At 44.5% G+C, this 23,220-nt stretch overlaps 1 protein-coding gene across 3 annotated transcripts in view; it reads right to left on the bottom strand.

The window, feature by feature from the left end:
• The window catches only part of lrrk1 (leucine-rich repeat kinase 1), a 303,358-nt gene that overhangs the window by 96,985 nt on the left and 183,153 nt on the right, over positions 1–23,220 (bottom strand). For all 3 annotated transcript variants that reach the window (XM_054734368.2, XM_070554620.1, XM_054734367.2), the window contains exon 24: positions 2,228–2,367. In XM_054734368.2, the coding sequence (XP_054590343.2) occupies positions 2,228–2,367 (140 nt within the window). The remainder of the gene's footprint in view (positions 1–2,227; positions 2,368–23,220) is intronic.

Genomic DNA, 23,220 nt, shown 5'->3' with positions numbered 1-23,220 from the left:
AAACCATTTGATGTTGGTGCTTTTTTTAGTTTTTCTTTTTGATAGTTGCCCTAGACACCCCCTCAGAGATTATAACGACATGTATTACAGCGTTAGAAGTTACTTACCACCTGGCACCTCCGTCTTTGTCTCAACAGCAGATAGTTATGCCTCGTGTTCGATATTAATTTCAGAAAGTGTCGTCGCCTTTCAGCTGCCCTCCTCCTCGATGCGCACAGCATAGCTCTAAACGCTGTCGTGATGTGGGTGTGAAGGATACACCAAACACCAAGAACAGAAGGAACGCGCTGCTGACTGGACTCCATTGTTGTTGTGTTTTGGCGCGATCTCGTCGCTTGCTTAAGGCACACATCGCGCGTGACGCAATACGCCACCCCGCCTAGTAACTGGAGCCTGGAATGCGATAGAAACGCTTGCCAGAAAACTTCTAGACCCATACCGGTCCATAATACCCAGACCTGACCGTTCCAGACCAGGCGATGGAAAAGAGCTATAAGACACCTCTTCGACCGGATGCGGAACTTGCCATTTTTGGCATCTCAAAGACAGTCCAGGACCTCTCTGCAACTATGCTGAGACCTCTGGAACTGGGAATGGCTGCCTCCAAACGCTTAATTTTGAAAGAATGGAAGTCTTCTACTGCCCCCAGCTTTCAAGGATGGATCACAGATATGCTGTCCTTAATACAAATGGACAGACTCAGATCCCCAAGAAAGTGCTCAATGAGAATGTTTGCCAATGCTTGGACTCCATTCCTCGCATATTTAGAAGAGACTAAATCACTGTTCATTCCTGCATCAATGACCTTTCTCTCTGTCTCTGCCCAGCAGCTTATTATTTGACTGGCAATATGCACGTGTCTGAGCCACTGTTTGTTTGCTTGTTCGTTGTTTTTTGTATGTTATAAGGAAAATCCTAAGTAAATAAAATATATAAAAAATAAATAAGAGAAAACGGTAAGAAAAAGATCAGATCAACTGTCTTTATTTTTTCCTGTTTACATTCGCAGCGCTGACGGCGCCGTGCGCCTCTGCTCCGCTGTTAATCAAGTCTGATAGTTTCTCCATATCTTTGCAACTTTCTATAAAAGAAGGAAAAAGTTAAAATTTGGCTGGGATTGCATTAGCCAGATCTTTTTGTAACTGTTCATCTACTTTTTGATGAAAAAATCAGAAGGCTGTTGGTCATTTTGACTGACTGGAATTCCCCTGAGGCATGCAGGAGCGTGTGCGTTTTAAAAGTCTCGAACAGAGAACATCGCAGAGGTAACAAACTCAATTAAGAAAGTATTCTTATCAGAACATCTGAGCACTATCAGACTTGGACACCATGCTGAGTGCAGCCCGCTATCATCAGCACACTGAGGAGCTGTGGAGAGCAGCTCGGAGCATGTCTGTGGGTCATAGGCCAGCGCAGCAGAACCACAAGAGCGTAGGCGGGAAGATTTTGACTGAATCAACTGCCTTCCAGGTCTGGAAATGCTGTCTCTGTCAGAGAGAGTAAACCTTTAGAGACATCTGATTACCCACACACAGGTGACCTGTTCAGGTGTAGGCGGAGCATGTAAATGTCGACTTATGCATGTAGGTATTGTTTCTGTGCCCGCTTGTAAGACTTATATTGATAATAACTTGTTTAATGAAGGCCCGTCCAAAAATGTCAACCTGGAGCTGTGCTCATTGCAGATGTTGGTGGGCCAGGACCAGAATTTGGGCCAGGGACCACTAACTCCGGTCCTCGAGGGCTACCATCCTGCACACGTTAGCTGTTTCTTTGCTCCTACACGCCTGATTGAAATGAATGAATGAATAACATGAATGAATGAATAACAGGCCTGTGCAGAGTTAAGGAGAGGAGGAAAGGACTCCATTCAGGCGTGATGGAGCCGGGTGGTCGCCCTCGAGGACTGGAGTTGGTGACAGCTGATTTAGGCTAACATCAACAGTGTTCTGTTTGATTCTTGTAGAACAAACTCTGCTGAGACATCTGGGCCAGTCAAGGTCTCAGAACACAACTTCTAACTGTCTTTTAATTCTGGAACAGGTTTGTTTTAAACGTGACTGAGAGATTTATAACATCTGGACTGTGATCCAACCAACAATAAAACCGCTGAACCCACAATGATCATAACAATCCAGAATGTCTTGTTCTGTCAACCAGAATATTCTCTATGTGTCTTTGAGAGAAGGACCAAAGGCTTGATGCTGTGTGACAGAGGAGCACTGACCAGGGAACCACTGTTCGATTAGAGACTTGACGTGATCGGTGATGAAGGCCATAGCAGAGAAATCTCTAGTGTCCGACTGACAGATGATTTTCATGCCTCCACTCTTTGTCCTCTTCCAGTTGACTTCTGATGACTCGACACTGCACAGAAACAGATGCAGTTTTTACTATTTTATTGTAAAATCCACCTTATTTAAACTTAGGAAGTAATTAGGTAAAGATTATTTGTATAACACTCGTCACAGACAGACAAATAAAGTGCTTTACAAAGAACAAATCGAATCATAAAATCAAAACAATAACTAAGGATCATTTAAATCATTGGTGCAGATGACAAAACCACTAAATAGTTCATTAAAGCAGATTTAAATAAAATGCTTTTTAAAGGTGACCTGACTGTTAATACTATGTAAGGATAAACGAAGTTCGTTCCAACAGTCTAAAAGGAGCGATCACATCGACTTGTCTACCTGGTCTGTGGAACTTCTAGAAGGTTCTAGTGGGTGGACCTGAGGGCTCGGGTTGGAGCATGAGGCTTTAACAGTCAGGATTCTAAAATAAACTCTAAAGTTAACGGGTAACCAGTGCAGAGACATCAGAATAGGAGTGATGTGTGCTCTTCTGTCTGCTCCAGTTAGGAGCCTCGCTGCAGAGTTCTGGACCAACTTAAGGGGACAAGGGCTTTTCTGTTAAAACATGCGAAGAGTGTGTTACAGTCATCTAGACGGGAGGGAGATAAAGGCATCGAGAACCATTTCTAGTTATCCATACCTTTTTCATTTTTGAAAACAATTCCCTTATCAATTCCAGTTGGCAAGAAAGGATGTCACCGTGCACGTTGTGCAGCTTACTCACGCTACATAGTGCATCTTACATGTTTACTTGGCAGGAAACATGGCACCTAAGCATAAATCGTTGGTTGTTAAAAAAAGCATTTCTGTTTAATATGCTGTATCATGTGGGAGAAACAGCTATGTTTGGGAAGTGAAATGAGGTTTATAGGATTTACAGAAAGACTCCAGCAACTCAAGTCTGACCTGAGGTCAGATTCTTCCCACTCTGCAAAAGCTGCAGCAACACTACACCGTACAAGAAGATGACTCTGCTTCGCGAGGAGCATGAAGGAGAACATTTGGACAGATCTTTCCAAACAATACCAGTTACAATAGTTTATCATTAATAAACTGACAGTTTATTACAACAAGACAGCAAGAGACCACGTGAAATACATTGTTGCCACCTATTGAACTACTCTGGAATTCAGAAGGATTTGGACTGATGGACAGAATTAACATTGCCATTGATATTGATAAAAACTCATCAATTCCCACCCCAAATGGTTACATAATGTAATCAATATTCTATGAGTGTAGACTTAGCATTTGAAGGCAATTCACATCTTGATTCTATATCCCTCCAATCAATCGGACCAAAGACCTTTTTATCTACTCATATCTGGGGGTTGGGCCTTCCCATCCATATTTAAGGGAGGTTGGACGAGGACTCTCCTCCCAAATGGGAACTATATGGTAGTTTACCCCCCAATCCAACCCCTTAACACTACAGTTACTGAGCTTTTTATTTTCTGGTGAAAAATGCCTACAACTACTAGGCCTGCACAAATTTGTGCAGGGGCTCAGCTCCATTGTCCTGCATTTGTTGTGTTAGCACGCTAATCACCAGTGACAACTGCCACAGCTGCATTATTTACTCAGACTGCTAACTCAACTCACTAGTAAGACCCAAGCATGTGTGTGACATGGAAACCTTTACAAAAACCTTTATCCTTACAACGTGTCCCACACTGACTGAAAGTGAGAAACAGACATTCCCAAAATATTTGGAAACATAAGTCTTTATATTCATGAACAAACTGTGAAAATGCAATGTTAGTAGCTGTTAACAGAAAATAAAAATATGTCTAATAGAATGAAAACATGCTAACAAACCCGTCTCTTTGTATCTTTGTACACAAATCCAGTTCCAGGTTCATCACCTCTCTGCCTTTTGTCTCAGTGCAGCAATTCAAATGATAAATGATAAATGATCTGCACTTGTATAGCGCCTCTCAGAGTTAGGACTCCAAAGCGCTTTACACTACAGTGTATTATTCATCCATTCACACACACATTCACACACTGATGGTGATGAGCTACGATGTAGCCACAGCTGCCCTGGGGCGCACTGACAGAGGCGAGGCTGCCGAGCACTGGCGCCACCGGTCCCTCCGACCACCACCAGCAGGCAACGTGAGTTAAGTGTCTTGCCCAAGGACACAACAGCAGAATTCTCTGTCCGGAGCCGGGATCGAACCTGCAACCTTCCGATTACTGGACAACCTGCTCAACCTGTTTAGCTACTGCTGCCCCCAAGAGACCAAGTGACCATCACTCCGTGAATTTGAGACATTTTTTGCAGCTAAACTTGTAACGATTTGTGCAGCAGCTTTCTTGTACCTGACAGTGACTTGTCTGCACAGATGCTAGCACAGCAGCAGCTATTGCCTTTTGCTTCATGAATCTGCAGCAGAGTTCCTTGACTAGAAGACTCATAAACATCTTCTTTTGCCTTTCTGTGCATGCCCTGTACAGAACGTAGGCAGCCAGGTCCTGCATGTGGTGGTAAAAACACAGCTACTGGCCATCTGTGTGTTGGTGCTCGTACTGAATACATGCACACCATTTAGTCCGAGACACCACAGTGGAAAAGCACACAGTTTTCTTTTGATTTGGTGCATAGACTGTCAAGGAGACACTGTCACTTCTAAACACCGGTGTGGAGAGTTCCTCTTGGTCTGAAACATCTTTAACCAGTGGAGGAAGGTCAGGACAAACTTTATTCACTGTGCCCAAAAGAGTGGTGTTGCTCTGAAGCAGTCTGTGTGCCAGCAACAGTGAAGTGAAGAAACTGTCTGTTGTGACATTTCTCCCACTGTCCACAAAGGGCTCCATCTGACCCAGTCAGGCTTAAGGGGACACACTGCACATGCATCTGTCCCCATCCACAACTTTATCCCAAATCTGTCCGGCGGTTTGGATGCAACGTACTGAGTGAATGGACAACGAACCTTGGTCAGGAACAGGTCAATGGTCATGTGTTCTCCAGGAAAAAGACTCAGCACAGTTCCTAGTGAAGTGTGTCCAGATGTCAGAGATGGCAGCGAATGTGTCTGTTTTCACACCCTGCCCATGTGCCCTTCTCATCAAGAGGAGTGTTTTTCATCATTGAAAACATCTATCGTGTCTTTGATTACTGGCACCAGCAACTTTCCATTCTACGGAGAAGGACATCAGCAGAATAAAATCAGTGGGCATTGGAAGAGTGATGACGATTTTTCCCAGACTGCATCACATGTAGGGTAGGTGAATGTGTGTGTGTGTATGTGTGTGTGTGTGTGTGTGTGCTGGAGGAGGAGTGTTGTGAAGGGGTTTTTATTGTCAGACTGTTTTTAAATTCTGGGGATGAGGGGGAATGTGGGTATGCGGGGCCTTTTTAAGCACTTTGACTTACATTCATTGTATGGTTAAGTGCTATATAAATAAAGTTTGATTTGATTTGATGTTGAAGATGAGTGCAAGAATGGATGAGGCAGAGGGACGGATTGAGAGGCTGAAGGAGAGAATTCAGAACACGGAAGATGCCATGACGCAAATAACAAAGCTCCAGATAAGGCTTGAGAACAAGCGAATGGATTTAGAGCCAAACGAGAAGAGAAACTCCACATTCATGGCGTGCCTGAAAAAGCGGAGCGAGACTCCACATCATTCAGAGACTTTGCGGACAAGCTGTTGCGGGAAGGCATATGGATAACCCCAGATGAGCTAACCACAGGAAATGAATGGGCACATTGCTCTCTGGGGGCAGTACCTCCGGCACCACCACGCTGCATTATTGTGAAATGAATAACTTATGCTCCATAAAGCATGGCAAAAAATGATTTAAATAGAAATGGAACCAAGTAAAACTGGATCACGAATACCCTCCTCTTATCCTAAAGAAAAGGAGGGAATATGCAGAGGAGCGCAAATTACTGAAAGAGCAGCAAATTCCCTTCCGAACCCTGTTGCCGGCCAGGCTAAGGGTGAATTACCCTGAGGAAACTAAGATCTACAGTGCAGTTATGGAAGCTACAGCAGACGTTACGCGCTTAAAGTCATCAGACCACCAGAATCAGCACTGGAGGAACTGAAGCAGCTGACCTGGACCAGAGTGGGCAGAAGAGCGGGGAGTGGTACGACGGGTAGGAGGCCGGATCCTGGCTACAAAGAGAAGCTCAGAGTAGAGCCCTGCACGGGCCTAAAATCTGAGCCCGTGTCCGGCCCGGCCCGAAGGGGTGCATCCCCAGCCCGACCTGGTCTGAAAAGGTTTTCAGGATTCTCTGGCCCGACCCGAGCCCGACTTTTTTTAACCAACTAAATGAAAACAAAGTGCCCTCCCCCCAACACACACACACACACACACACACACACACACACACACACACACACACACACACACACACACACACACACGAGTGTTGGTGAGCAGCTGCGTCTGACTGCTGATGCTCGGTTTGTGTTTTTATTTCTGCAGTGAGACAAACTCACCTCACACCGTCCAGAGTTTGTTCTTTAAAGCTTCTATTAAATCCACTGTGTTGACGTATTTTAACACATTTCCTCTACGCTGCAGGAGTTAACGTTTACATCACAGAGTAAAAGTTCAGCAGACGCGTTTGTTTATAGGGGAGGTGGGACTCGGTGCTGCACACAGACACCTGGTGTGATCAGCACCGATAAGCGTTGATCACAATTTGCAGACCACGTTTATTTTTCACAGAGATTGGCCGCGGATTCCTCTTCCGTCGGCATTCTAGGAATCAAAACTAGGAATAAAAAAAAAAAGTTGAACGATTCCAGTAAAAACTAACAGTTGGAACCGGTTCTAATCGATGCTTGATGCTCAACCCTACCAGTAGTTCCCAAACTTTTCAGCCTGACCAACAGATGTTCCTTCGTATTTTTACGTTATTTAGAAATGTTCATTATAATTGGAAAGTTTTAATTTATATATAAATATATAAAGCTCTTTTTATATTGTACTTTTTTATGATTATGTGGTACACTTTGACTTCCATATCTAATGCATCGGCATCTGCTTCTATTTTTACAGCATTTTTTTTTTTTACATTGTCGCTACGTCTGTCTGTCTGTCTGTTTGCGGTGTTTTACCATCCTTTCTACATCCATCATGTCCCAAAGAAGGTTAAACCAACATCAAACCCAATGTTTGGAGCTTGTAAACTCCAAACACCTCTCGTGCAGCACCGTCTGTCTGATGCTGCAGCAGCGTCAATCTTCCCGGCTGGATGAGTGAAATTCTTCATCAAAGTCAATATTCTGCTTCATAATCAGAGTCAGTCATGACCAGACAAAGTGATCAGTCAGCAAAGACCAGACCTGCTGGCAATTATACATTTTATCTAATATTTGCCCTCTGTCATGATCTGAACTCGGAAGACCCGTGATGACGCCAAACACAGTAAGAGTAAAATAAAAAGTCTTTATTAGGAGTGGAGTTACCAGAGGTCTGAGGTGGGAATTGTCCGACAGAGTAATCCAAAAAGGCGAGGACGGGGACGGAGCAGGGTTCTGCACCCCCCCGACCCCCCCCCCCCCCCCCCCAAAGGGCGGATACCAGACGCCCACAGGACACCAGAGCAGTGCGGGAGGAGGGGGACCAGGAGGGAGGTCCGGAGCAGGGCGGGAGGAGGGGGACCAGGAAGGAGGGCCAGAGGAGTCTGGGGGGCTGACGACGGAGGGCCAGGAGCCGGGACTGCAGAAGTCTGGGGGGCCGACTACAGGGAACCAGGAGCCGGGACTGTGGGAGTCTGGGGATTGGGGACACTGGAGGACGAAGAGGGGACTCTGGACGAGGAAAGGACAAAGAGGCCAGAGATACTAGAGGAAACTCTGGAGACTGAGGGGACACAGGAAACTCTGGAGACTAAGGGGACACAGAAAACTCTGGAGACTGAGAGGACACAGGAAATTCTAGAGACTGAGGGTACACAGGGAACTCTGGAGACTAAGGGGACACAGGAAACTCTAGAGACTGAGGGGACACAGGGAACTCTGGAGACTGAGGGGGCACAGGGAACTCTGGAGACTGAGGGGGCACAGGAAACTCTGGAGACGGGGACACTGGGAACTCTGGAGATGGGGACACAGGGAACTCTGGAGAATAAGGGGACTCAGACTCTGGAGGATGATGAGGAAATGAAGTCTCTTCAGGCCAAGGGGACGAAGTCTCTTCAGGCCAAGGGGACGAAGTCTCTGCAGACTGAGGATGGGACGAAGAACTGGACTCTTGGACAGGCTGGATGGGAGCCACTTGGACAGGCGGGACGGGAGCCACTTGGACAGGCGGGACGGGAGCCACTTGGACAGGCTGGACCAGAGCCTCTTGGACAGGCTGGACCGGAGCCTCTTGGACAGGCTGGACCGGAGCCTCTTGGACAGGCTGGACCGGAGCCTCTTGGACAGGCTGGACCGGAGCCTCTTGGACAGGCTGGACCGAATGCAGTGCGACCTCCTTGACCACCATTGGGACAGGATGCGATGCGACCTCCGGGACCACCGCTGGGACAGGATGGGGTGCGACCTCCGGGACCACCGCTGGAGCAGGATGCGATGCGACCTCCTTGACCACCATTGGGACAGGATGCGATGCGACCTCCGGGACCACCGCTGGGACAGGATGGGGTGCGACCTCCGGGACCACCGCTGGAGCAGGATGCGATGCAACCTCCTTGACCACCATTGGGACAGGATGCGATGCTGTTGCAAGTCCGAGCAATCGGTCAAGGCTTAGAAACAGTGGTCAGAGACAAGGGTCATACAAGGGTCAAGAGGTCAATAGTTCAGGACTTGCTGGTGAGGACAGAACTAGGCAAAGGGTCAAAAGACAGGCTGGCTTCTCTGGATCCGCCCAGGGGTCCACCCCTGGGCCCGCCCCTAACTCCACCTCTGGCGGGAAAAGAAGGAATGGCATGGAGTGAGGAAAGTCCAACTGGACCCAGAAGCTCTCAGGAATGCTGAAAGAAGATCTACAATTTGCTACCAACATGAAGATTTATGACCTGTGCTCTCATTCCAGGAGTGCAGCATGTAACTTTCGTGCCCTCATGTGAATACTGCATGTAGTGAAAATGATACCAAATGTCTTATGTAGAGCTAAAAAAGTGTATTTGGTAAATGACCCCTTGACCTAAACTGTCAGGAGAGAATGACTTGTGACTCTTACATTGTTTAGAGCAGTCTCAGAAATGATATAAAAGGATGCAGCTCAGATCGGGCAGGAGAGTTCTTGGGGAGATTCTGAGAAGACAAGAGCTGGTGTAAACTAACTCTTATTTAATCATTTTGAACTAATTCCTCCATGGGGGATAGCAGTTGTTTTTTCATCTACCCATTTTTGTATTTTGATTTTGTAATAAACCTTTTTTGAAAAAGAAACATAATCCTGATTCTTTCAGGTTTTCTCTAAAGCTTCACGTTTGGAGCCCTGGCCATAAATTGCACAGAGGTAAGCATATCGATGATCGGTCTCTGAATTATCGGGACTTACTTTGCAGTTTATAATAGAATAATATAAAGAAACCTTAAGATAAGGGAAGTTTTAACTTCCCCCTCCTTGCGAGTAACGAGTTGTCTTAAGGGCGATAAAAGCAGAATATTCTAGGTTATTTTGGCTCTGATTGCAGGTTGAAAAAGTCTCTAATCAGCTGGAAGGTTGGATTAATAAATAAATTGATAAACTTATGTTAGCCTGATCAACTAGCATAAATCATTTTATAGTTACCAACCTCCCACATAAGCTGTTAGAGGCGCAATTAATTCCGGGTAACCCAAACAATTGCTGAGAGGCTTGGCTTGCCTCCAGACTTCTCTCTAGTGTCTTAACCAAAAGGTAACGAGTTTAAAAGAAGTGTAGCACTCTGGGGCTGGCTATTCGTGCAAGTCATTTCACCTTTAAAATAAAAGACAAGATTCTAATTAGATGGTCCAAACCAGGATCTAGTACAATTATACTCGCCGACATCCCCTCGAACCCTGATGGATGCACCATCTCATAAGTTCTAACGGAACTGGGTTTTAAAGGAACCGGTAAATGGGACGGGCACGCGACATGGCGCACCAATGTGGGGCTACAGAGCGAAGGTTCAAATATTAGATACCGGACTATTCGACGTAGAACTATGTCTTTTAGGCTGATAAAAGCTTACGCACCATGGACCGGATAAGCTTATAACCTTGGAGTGAAAACCGCACCAATTTCTCGAAAAGGAAAGAAATTTGGGAGAACGGAAGATTAACTCAAAGAGGTATAAAGAAATCACGGCTTTCCGACGTAAGAAAAGCCAAGGATAAAAGCTAGGCAAAAAATAAAAAGGAATAAAGAGTAAGAATAAAGAATAAGACGTGAAAACGAATAAAAATAAAATAAATAATAAAAAAGAGAAACTTTCAACCAGCCATGGCAGATAGATCTTTAACGGTAAAACCGGAAAATGTTCTCCTTAATGTGAGATTTGTCACCGGAGAAATAGCAACATTTCAAGGTGAACCACAAAGCGTTTTAGCAATATCCTGTAACCGAAGCTTTCAGAACGAGGCCGGCACAGCTCAAGCCGCAGCGGAGCGCTGTCCGAATGCTGAAACTCAAGTAAAGAATAATCATGTATTTCCGTTAGTGGGTGATTTAGTGATTCTAGCAGAACAACGAAATGATCCTGTTTTTAATCAGATAGCGTGGTGTTGTTGGGAAAATCCAGCGAAACTCCCCACGGGCGAGCAATATGAGATCCTTCTGGGATTGCTTGAGCAAATGCCAACTGGACCAGAACCTTTAGTTCTCACTCCATTTGGAGTCGGGCAGTACCGATGTGATCAGGGAGCGATGTACTCTGCTATGGCGGAGTTCGTGGTTCAACGGGCTAATAGTAGAACAATTTACTTCTTATCTAGAAGCAAAAATGAGGCAATTCAAATGAGACAGGCGTTATGTAACCGACTGGGGATCACGGAGCTCCAAGCGGAAATGTACCGGAGACGAGCTGCAGTTGAAATGTCGGCCTCCTGGGATGAAGTCCAATCGGTTCCGACCGCGCCCCCTTTGTATCCAGCGCTCCGCGGGGAATTCCCTGTGAGCCCCGGTTCCGAGAGCGGATTTCCTCCACCCCCACCGAACCCGCCTGACGCGGTTCGGCCGGCGCAGTGGAACCCGTTTCTACATGTACAAACCCCTTCTCAGGTGCCCATGAGAGGAGCGGAGAGACCGCCCACTGAACAGCATGTTGCTGCATGGGACAAAGACGAGACTCAGAGACGGTCAGGGGCTGAAAGGACTCCAAACCCAATTCCTTTTCCCCCGTTAGAACCGCATAGTCCCGCGGCTCCTCCGAATCATGTTACGATAGGTCAAGAACCGGTGATAATTTTGTCAGGCGAGACAATAGATGCGGAGATCCGAGAAGAAGATGTGTTGATCTTTCTGAAAGATCCACAAAGTTCTGCCAGTATTACGTCCTCTTTGAGTTCTCTGAGGAGACTTTTAGGGGCAGAAAGCAGAAGCTCTATGATCCCGCTGGTAGATCGTAATTACGAAGCAGGAGAAATTACTACTCTCTTAGACAAGCAATTAGGGAATCTGGAAGGTCGTGTCAGCGCAATTTCCATAATTAACGTAGACCCTCATAATCCCGACATCTCTTTTCACCAAGCTTGGGAACGGGTGGTGTCAGAAGCCTTGGATTTAGGAGCGCGACGGCTAGTGTTTAAGCTTAATAACAAACCCCAGGTGTGTCGGATAACTGAAGCATATGGCGCAGGTTTGGTGATTTATTCCGAAGCCTCTAGCAGGCTAGGAGACATCCCGGTCGTAATTTTAGTGGATAAGTCAGCCTTGCCGCGAGTAGAGAAGAAAGTCAAACATTGGTTTGAGGCCAGAGACAGAAGCAGCGAGAGTGAGGCTGAATCGGAGGAAGAACAGGGTTCCCAACTGGTGGTGCGTGGCACACCCAAAGGGACGCTCAGGTCAGAATGCGGATCCCAACAAAAATGCAGCACTCGGATCCCTGGAGGCAAAACACCTGAAAAAGTGAGTTGGTTATCCCCAGTTACAGCCCATGAGCAAGGTGAGAACAGAGAAAATGTAGAGCAACAACCCCAGAGAGCAGAAAAAGGAGATGAGACAAATCCTATGGTTTATGGCATTAGAGGACTGAATAAGAAAAGCCGTCCAGTACAGATGAAATATTATGACCCTCAGGCACCTCCTAACATAGGCCCAGTTAGACCGGTTCCAGAACCAGGACGAGGCCAGTTTGCAATTAATACAGAGGGAGACCAGAATTATGCAGGAGAAGAAGCAGAAAATCCTTTTCCAGACTGGTACCCTGTAGATGGCTTCACGGCTTCGGCAATTCAAGCAGCAAAAAGTAGGGAAGAAGTCATGTTACAATCAGGATGGGGTCAACCTTTTAAGCATGCTTATTTAGGCCAAGGATATGATTTTTATCGAGGTGGATGTATGGCTAGAGATTCGGCAGTGAAAACTCACTGCTACTCGCCGTGCAGCCCCTACCAACCTTTGGATGTAAACCGAAGCACTCCGCAGGGAGGACAGCTTAATTCAATGCCTAAAGAGAGAATCCTAGAACAGGAATATTCCCCATATTGGCAAACTGCTCAGGAACAGTCAAGAGTAAGCTTAGGACATTTTGATCATACCATTCTGCCACAAAGAGCATCGGGTGAGACAGACGCTGGGTATGTACAGCGGCTTCAGGATCGAGGTATGACGATTGAACAACTTTCAAGTCCAGAAATTTCTCAGGTTATAGCATTAAAGAACGATCTGCGTTTAACCCCAGGAGCCTCGCTGATGTCCTTGGCTGAGAGTTCTCCCAGAGGGATTGGTGAGGATTCTGGTGAACGACGGAGGAAAGCTTTAAGTGCTGAAATCAGTACAGGAAAAGTTACATTAGCTGGGTGTTTAGGAACAATCGCAGGGCTTTCACAGGTCCAGCAGGAAAAACTTTTAGCTGATCTGCCAGGGGGATTAATGATGGCTGCGATGTGGCCTAATCTCTCTCCTGCAAAAAAAATCCGACAAGCGCAGGCGTGGGACCGCACGAAGGAATTTAAGCAGTCAAAAAACGAATTAGGACGGCAGGCCGGAAACAGATTGAAAGGTCAGATACCATCCCCTCTGCCCCCTCCACACCAACAGCAAGGGAGCCAATCAGTGAGCTCTCAACCGAGGCAACTCCCACCCAGGGCAGAACCAAATCAGAACCAGAGAACCAGGGGCCAAATGGACCCAAATGCAAGGCCGTTTTTCATGGGACCCCCCGGCTGCCCTGTGGCTCGACCCAGGAGAGCGAATCTGGAGGAGTGGGCCCGGATGACCAGAGAACAGAAAGAGAAATTGATCCAATCAATCAAAGATTGGGACGCGAAATACCACAATCAGAGAAGACCGCCACCACAAAAGTAGAAATAATTGAGGCGCTCTCATCTCATACGCATTGGGATGGGGAGTGGCTTAAAGTAAAATACGAAAATACAAAATACATTTTAGATACCGGGGCATTAATATCAGTAAAGCGTGAAAATAATCCGATGGAACAAATAGGATACAAGAATGTGATACTCGCAGACGGCTCTGTACGTAACATGGCAGTTCATGAAGACGAACAGGGCATTCTTTACATAAAAGGTGCAGAAAACTTAATTAGTTTAAAGGATTTAGTAAAAATAACAAAAGACCCAGCGCTGCATGTGAGTTTTTTAGGTGAATTAAATATGGACAGTCTCATTAAAGAGCAACTGGAGAAAACTAGTTTGGACCCACACAAACTCAGAGAAATAATCCAAAAAGGTAATTGGGCTACACACAAAAATGATTGTGGCAGAGTAAAAGAACAATGCATTATTAAAGGAGCGATGCCTGTCAGGGAGAAGCAGTATCCAATCAGAGAAGGAAGAGATAAGATCAGATGTACTCTCGCTGAGCTTAAAGAAAAAGGGATAATCGAAGAGAAAGATACATTATCCACCTGTCTTCCCATTCAAGCTGTTTCTAAACCTGATGGCACCTACAGACTGGTACACAATTTAAAAGGTTTAAATAGAGTGACTCCGCACGACGTGCGTAAAACTTTTGACCCGTACATGCAGCTCCGAACCATGCCTATTAAAAAATATAAAACATGCATCGATTTGGCTAACGGTTTTTGGTCTGTACCTTTAGCGCAAGAAAGTCGAGCTAAAACTGGATTTACATTTGAAGGAAAACATTATGAATGGTGCGTTTTACCGATGGGATGGGTAAATGCGCCCAATACATTTCAAGGTGTAGTACAGTCATATCTGGAAGGTTTACCTGTCGTTCAATATATTGATGACATATTTTTCACGCATGATTGTGAAAGCAAACACCTGAAAACTTTGGACGAGGTGGTGACCAGACTGACATGTGCAGGATTCAAACTCAACTTGAAGAAAAGCCAGCTAGGACGCACAAAAGTTACGTTCCTAGGTTTTGAGGTGTCAGATTCAGTGTCGGTACCTTTCACCTATCTGCAGAACATAACACCCCCGCATGACTTACTGACGCTGGAAGGTGTAATCGGAGAGCTTCAGTACATTTCCAGCAACGTCCGTGATTTTAGAAACATCATTGATCCCATAATGTCACTTAAAAAAGGTCTCAGAACCAAAGTGGGTCAAAAACTGGTGACGCACAACCGCAAACTGAGCTCACAGGAGCTTGAGACTTATCAAGCAGTGATGGTTAAAATAGGTGCTAATCTAGTGAATCTTTCAAATAGAGAGCATCATGAACCGTTAGCTGTAAGAGTGATTGTAGGACATGTTTCACAGAGTGTTTATTTCAGAACTATGACAGCAAGAGTCTGATAACATGTAAAGGCTATAAACTCGCACCAACTGAGAGCCGTTACACGCCCAGCGAAAAGGTGCTGACCACCCTGATGAAACATAAAGATATGATGTTCGCTCTGGCCGGATCGCAAAAAATCATAATTCAATCTACTGATTATATGATTAAAGAACTTCGGAAAGATCTCCTCCCACAGGCGAGGGCCGTTTTACCCAGATGGGCAAAGTGGGAGATGTTATTGGCAAACCCGCAGATTCACGTGGAAGGAGAAACAAAACTTAAGCCTGACAGGAAAGAGGTTGTTAAACCCATAAAACCAGAGGCAGTTTACTACACTGATGGATCTAAGAAAACAGCAGATGCAGACTTCTGTAAGTGGGGGTTTGTGAGACTGCTAAAGGACAGGAAATATCAACAAGCTGGACAGACTGTCGGATCCGCTCAAACTGCAGAATTGACGGCCGTTGTCATGGCGCTCGCTGACGCGTGTAAGCTGAAGCTCAGATCAGTAAGATTGGTCACAGACTCTAAATACGTTAAAGACGGGCTAGATGATCATTTAGCATTTTGGGAAGCTAAAGATTTCCAGAAAACTGATGGAGAGAGATTGGAACACGCTGACTTGTGGACTTTAGTATCGTGTTATAAGAAGAAATTACAGATTCAGGTGACACATGTAAATAGCCATACAAATGGAAAAAGCGAGGATGAGATCGGAAACGCAGAAGTGGATGAATTAGTACAAGCTCGTGCTTTGTTTTTACCCACAGCGTTTTTACAGAACAGGAGCGCTGCAGCTGATGAAGAGCTGGTGACATTTGCGCATAAAAATTACGGACACGTAGGAGTATTACGGTTGCGTGAGATTTTCAAAAAAGAAAAGATTTCTGTACCAAAGCTGAAAGAACTAACAGCACGAGTAAAAGCGACGTGTGAGTCGTGTAAAGTAAAAGGAGGGGCTCAACCCGTGATTTATGACCATTTGCCCATCATGTGTGATGTGCCGGGGGTGCATTTCAGCACGGATGTTGGTGAATGTGCCTCTAGAGGAGTGAACGGACATAAGTTCTTTTTGGTAATCAAAGATAATGGACCAGGTGATCAGAGCAAGATAATACCGCTGAAACGTGTCACAGGAAATACGGTCAGCATGGCCTTATCTCTACACCTGCCCCTCACGTGTGAGTCACTCCGTTCGGATGGAGGACCTGAATTTAAGAATGACAAAGTTTCTTGTCTGCTTGAATCAAGGGGGATAAGACACATTTTTTCTATCCCATACGAGTCCCACACTAACGGAATAGCAGAAAGAGCAGTTAGGACGATAAAAAATCACATCCTGACTAACCTGAGCTCCCGATGGGATACACCGGAGGGAGTTTCAGAACTAAATGTGATCCTTAATAGGACGAAGCTGAAAAGAACTGAGAAAAAAACTAACCCGGAACACGTCTCTGTGTTACAGAAAGGTGAAAGAATTTGGGTCAAAAGAGGACCGGTTCGAAAAGGAGATTGCATTAAGCATAACGTAAGTGGTCCCTTCATAATAAAAGACGTAACTGGGAACGTGGTTTTAACTGACACTGGTTTGCGCGTTCACCCTCATCAAGTTATAAAATAACTCAGAAAAATAAAAGTAATTAATTGAATAAATAAATAAATAAATAAATAAAATAATAATAATTATTTTTTTTTTTATTAATTACTTGATTAAAGGTCATGGCTGGGCCAAAATCTAGTGAAGAAATGACTTGTAAGATCCCAGGTGCTACGGGCCTAATTTTGCTAACGAAGGGGGATTCTGTTAGAGATTGTAAAGTGGCTATGTTTCCGGGCTTCATAGAATCTGCAAATGTGTATCGTTACGCGCAATGGGGAGGCTTGAGGCCAGGAACATGCGTGATATGCGGATCTCTGTGCACCCTAATTAAATGGTCGGGGCTCCGGGAGCAGAAGCCCACTCACCTGGAGAGAGGAACAGACTTGCATACAGGTGCAGTGGAGCTGTCTGCTCCCATTAAAATATGTTTTTGCGGAACCTGCTTGAGGAATAATCCAGGCATCATCTCCTGGCAGGTCTGTGAATGCACCCACAGAGGTGAAATCAAAGATGGGTGCTGTTTCACGAAGAATGGTGTTTTGACTACCTGCTTACCGACAAGCCAGCCTAGTATGTTTTTTGTTGGAGAGCTGCTCAGGAATCCTAGCCTGGTGAAGCCGGTTAGAGATTTATGGGTGGAAGCTTATCCATTTGTGTTCAAGCTCAAGACCAGAGAAAAAGGACTGGAAGAGCTTCAGGCTCGGTCCAAATTTGAGTCTATTAAGAGCTTGATATTAGGACAGCAATTTGGTACGCTGGCTGATGCATGGGAAACAGGTACACAGATTGGGGTAACTCAAGAGTATAAAGACGACAGATGGGGAACTTATCTGTCAGGGACTCTGGACTGGCATACAGGATTGTCTGTTCAGGAGCCCCCAGGGATGCGTAAGCGTGTGACATCATACCTGGTTGAGCTGAAGAGTCTTGGACCAGGGGCGGAGCGTAAGTTCATGCCTTATCAGTTAACTTTGATAGAGGTAATAGACCTGTCGGGTCGCGTTTGCAGCTCGGCTGTTAACATAGTGACCACCCGGAGAGGGGAGGCATATTGGCCTAAGATTTATGGGACTGCTCACACTAGAATGTCTCGTAGAAGGCTGGTCTCCAATCTGACTCTAACTAACTAGAGCAGGGCGCTTTCATTTCCTGCTGATTTTTATGCTTCTGTTTTGCAGATGTTGTCTCCTCAGAAGCATAAGAGGGAAAGCAGCAGAAAACGAAAAGTGGTCAGGTATGCAACTCCGGCGGGAGTTGACCCCAAAGTTAAAAAGAAAAATGTAAATATTCCGAAAGGAAAGAATTGGATAATAAAATGGATTAAATGGGCCTTTTTTATCCTTTTCGAATTTAGCCTTATAGGATTAAGTATAGCGATTGCATATGGGGTACATGTATATCTCCGAACGTATCATGTGTCCTCGGTGACATATAACATAACTCACGGAGGACCACAACAATTAGTAGGGAATTGGAATGTATCCAAAATTAAGCTGTTATGGCCCAAAGAAGATTTTAATGAGAATATAACCACCTGCATGATAGCAACACAGATTGGATTCAAGATTTGTAGTGTAACAGGGAACAAAACTGGCTGCCTGCGCTTGCCCTGTGGAGAAAATGGATTTGACCGGATCATGGCTACACCCTCCGTGACATCATTTTCTGCAGCAGAGCAGGAGGAGAAGAATGACACGAAGTGTGGTGAGACCGGCCCATGGGCGGAGTATATGGCAGTCTTAATGGATCAGACAGGATCCACAGAGCTTGATCGATCTTGTCAGATAATATTAAGGAAAAAGAAAATCTTAAATCAAACTTCAGGTGAAGTAGAGTTGTGGGTTTACAAATATTGCCTTAGAAATGATTTAGAATGGGGACACAACTTCACCACTTTCAAAGTGATAAAGATAGAAAGGTGGTGGCCTCGTAGAATCGAATTTGGGTGTTTTCAGACCAAAGACAGTAGTTTAAGTTCCTGGCAAACAGGAAATATTACGCATTGGTATCAAAGATTATCAAGAGGGAGGGAACGAAGAGATGTTTGCCCGACCCCCCCCCTCCTAACACAACACTAAAATATGATTCCTTGTCCATGATAGGAGAGAGTCACATGTGGCAGAAAGTAAAAGATAATGTGATTAAATGGTTATCAAAAGTACCCCCTGCAATGTATGATCCCCTGGGTGAGGCTGAGGAAGGTGAAGAAACCGTTCCTCTTTTTCTAGAGCCCGGTGTGCGGGGTAAGAGATCTACTTCAGAATTAGCTCGACTCTTACGTAAAGGTCATAGTGAATATGCAAACTACACAGGATATCAGAATTATATACTTCCCACTAATAGTACATATTTTAACTGGACATTTTTCTGCCTCCATAATGAGGTAGGCCTTCAGCCACAAGGATGGGAACTGCATCCGATAAGACACACTCTTTATACAGAATGGGTTTATGAGGTTCCTAATTTTAAACACCCAAAAGTAGTGCAATGGATGAAAAAGGATCAATCTGATCCCACTAACTTAGATACAGGATTCCATGCATGGAATGAGGAAACTAGACTCTGTTTAACCAGGAAAGCGAATAATAGCGCTGTATGGCAAGGAGGCGAGCCACTTAGAATAAGGATCGCAGGAGCATATTATCAAAAAGGTACAGCTACTCCTGATAGTATAATTGAGGCAGACTCCATCTTCGAAGCAGTAAATGAAATGATTAGACCAACCCATAAGAAAGATTTTTATCACAGTCCCACATGGGCTAGAAATTACACCTTAATGCTTGAAGGATGTCAGGTGGAAGTCTGCAATAATACTAAAGGGTTAACTAGAAGGATGTGTATTTTTTGGTATTCACAACTATATGGATTAACAGTTGGAGGTCTGCGTCCAGACACATTAGGAGATCGAGAGTTTTTTAAACCTAGGCCTCCTTATTTAAACATAGCTACTTTAGGAACTGGAGAATTATGCTATAAAGTCTTACGTGGTTATATGCAAAGAGATATTCCAGAAGATTATAGATATTATAGAAAAGGAATGTATGAGACATATCCTATGACATACTGGTATGGAGAGGGATATAATAAGCAAAAATATGATTATTACCCCCAGGACACAAGGATTGAAGCAGAAACCTTTGAAAGAAAATTAGTGGGAACTAAAACTCTTGTGATGGAACATGGTCAACTTCGAGTTAAAACAAATTGGTTTTCTATTGATAAAACAAATACTTGGGAAGTAAATGATACAAAAACAGGAAATGGTCTTTTAGATCGTATAATGATTATGAATGATAAAGTTGGAGACTTAGTGCCACCTGGATTCACAGCCCCAGGAACGACTAAGTGGGGAGCGTTTAGTCTGGTCAATTTCAATTACCTTAACGGGTTAGGCATAGACCATCATGTGTGTTTTAATGAACCGAGAATAGGGAAAAATCCTCAACCTGAAAGATTCACAATTGACCCTGATGCACCCAAAGAGTTTCCTAACTTCAGAAATTTCCCAAATTGGGACCTGAGAAGTGGTTTTTGCTCACCATTTCGAAGATCGTTAGATCAGCAAAAAGCTGACTGGTTTGATTATTTTGCATATGGCATAAATGGCACATTACGTCATGTGAGTCTGATAGTACGTGGTGTAAATGAAATTATGAGTGACAGTGTAGTGCAGGTTTCTAACAATGTAATTCAAGGAACTTCTGATTCAATGGGAATGTTGGTAAAAGGAGTTAGAGAGCACATCATTAGGCCCGTCTGGGATGCTCTGTTCTGGCCTCTGTGCGCTCTAGGATTGATGTCTGGGGTGATTATTTTAATAATCGGTATGATTTTGGCCTGTAAAAACAACAAGTGGCAGTTGACAGGAAGAAAGCTGTTAGGAGAAAGGAAAAAGGACCTGGTAGATCCAGATAAGATGGGAAGAGAGGTGTCAAGGTAGAGGGAGCATTAGCCCCCCTTCTTGTTGCTCCTGTTTAAGTGCAGGCCTCTCTGCACCGCATGTCGCTTGCTCCTTAACTGTCAGTCTGTAACTTGAAGTGAAAAAATGGCTCATCAAACTCACCCTGAATCTGAACTGCTTGACGCTCTGAATCTGGAGGTATGTCAGGATTTTGTAACTATTTTATCCAGTTTATCTTTAGGATGTTGTAGACATTTCATAACTGGTGTACACTTGTTGTGAGGATTATTGTTGTAAAACTATGCCTGCAGATAGGAATTGTAGTGTGGTTCTTCCTGCAGCTTCTGCTGATTTATTTTCTCCTATAATTAAGAAGTGTTTATGCAGTAATGCAGTTACTTATTGCTTCATAGAATGAGTTATATATCTCATGTGGAACATATTTTATGTTCCTTCCAGATGGACTCGATTCGGCAGAATATCATAGAGGGATTAATCCCCTCCGCAGGTCCATCAACTGTTTTCTCTCTGAATGGCACATACTATTTGTGCACCGTGAATCGCGGGAGGGATGGATTGCCTCAGACTAAGACGATCGGGCTCCAGTGTGAACATGCTACGATGAATAAACGCTGCGTGTCTTGCAGGTTTATTCAGTACATCCAGACCAAATGGAAAAGGGATTCAAGCGGGAGACTGGTCAGGAAGACGACATGTATCGCGTTTAAAGCGTGCCACAACCCGTGCACGCGCATTGGGTCCACAGCGCGCGTGTGAACGGGACTCGCGAGCGAAAATATACATGGCAGCGCGCGCGTGAACGGGACTCGCGAGCGAAAATATACATGGCGAGAGGTCATTTGTGCACAGAGAGGGAGCAAACTGTGTCTGTGAGCGCACAAGGATGTGCACAAGTGACAAACCTGCGTGCGCGCGTTGCCAACGAGCACACGGCAGAGGAAAACGTGCGCGCGCGGCAGCCTCTGCGCGCTCGGTTTCTAATTCCGCTCGCTCGGCTGTGAGGAGTTTTGGCACTCTGGAGGCGTGGCCTGTGGCAGATCTTCTCTGTCCTCTGATTGGTTAGTTTACCCCGCACTTTACCCTCTATCTATATAAAAAAGTCTGATATTCAGTAGGTGCTGTCATAGCTCAGCTGGGAGAGCGGGTGACTCTCGCCCCGGAGGATCCAGGTTCGAGTCCGGGCAAGGAAAATGCAGTAGATGTCATGTTAATTTTTCTTAATTTCAGGTATTTTACAGTTGTGACCGTTCAACTGTCATTAAACGTCCGAATGTTTGCTGGGCAGTGTTTTAAAAAGTGCACATAAGCTAGATGGTTTTAACCATATAAAATTACATTTTTTGTGATACTGGAAAAATACATACTGAAATAAAACTACTGGTTGAAAACTTTATGACTGTGATTGTACAATATATGACTCACTAATACACTGCAAACACCCTTAGAGTGGGGCTTCCAGAGAGAGAGAGAGAGAGAGAGAGAGAGAGAGAGAGAGAGAGAGAAGTTCTTGCCTCATTAATGTATTGTTTATTTTTTTCAGTATTTAATTGACAAATTATCCTTTCAAATAATTAATTGATGAGTTACATAATTGTCCATTTAGAATTGTTGAATGGACTGAGTAAAGTTTGGTGCACTTTATATATTTCAAAACATGTTTTTATTTTATTTTAATGATGCATATTAATAATTTAAATGTTAATTTAATGAAATATTTCTATTTTTTCATTACCTCACCCTTGTTTTGACAAAAACGGAACCTTGCTGGATAATATCATGGAGAAACTATTTGTTCACAGTACTTGGCTCAGTGAGGATCTGTGTAAAGGAGGAGATACTCAGAAATCTGTCTGCAGATTGTTACAACCCAGACTGGAAGTGGTGGGCTGTAATAAGAAAGGAGACCAAACAGAGGAGTGGGGGTTCAACAACTGATTTATTTAACAAAAGTAAGGATTTACTAAAGCAAGTTAGTGAACAGAAAATGGCCAGTGAGGACTCTCCACCACACAGGAGAGACCCAGTGAAAGCAGAAAAACAGTAGGCTTTGTAGGCAGCACCACACCCTGAGCCCAGGTGCCTCCAAGGCTGCTTAACGAGCTGCCTACAACAGAAGAAAAACACAATTAAACACAAATGAAAACCCAATGAGACGGTGGGGGCATCACAACACGTTCAGGACTACCCAAACACCAGTAATTCTTGACTGCACTGATCTGCTTTAGTAAATCCTTACTTTGGTTAAATAAATCAGTTGTTGAACCCCCACTCCTCTGTTTGGTCTCCTTTCTTATTACAGCCCACCAATTCCAGTCTGGGTTGTAACAATCTGCAGACAGATTTCTGAGCATCTCCTCCTTTGGTATACAGATCCTCACTGAGCCAAGTACTGTGAACAAATAGTTTCTCCGTGATATTATCCAGCAAGGTCTTGTTTTTGTCAAAACAAGGGTGAGGTAATGAAGAAATAGAAATATTTCAATAAATTAACATTAAAATTATTTATATGCATAATTAAAAAAAC

Source organism: Nothobranchius furzeri, chromosome 9 (assembly GCF_043380555.1).
Source record: "Nothobranchius furzeri strain GRZ-AD chromosome 9, NfurGRZ-RIMD1, whole genome shotgun sequence".
NCBI lineage: Eukaryota > Metazoa > Chordata > Actinopteri > Cyprinodontiformes > Nothobranchiidae > Nothobranchius > Nothobranchius furzeri.
Note: the sequence above shows the minus strand (reverse complement) of the source record. Positions and strands in the feature narration are given on the sequence as shown.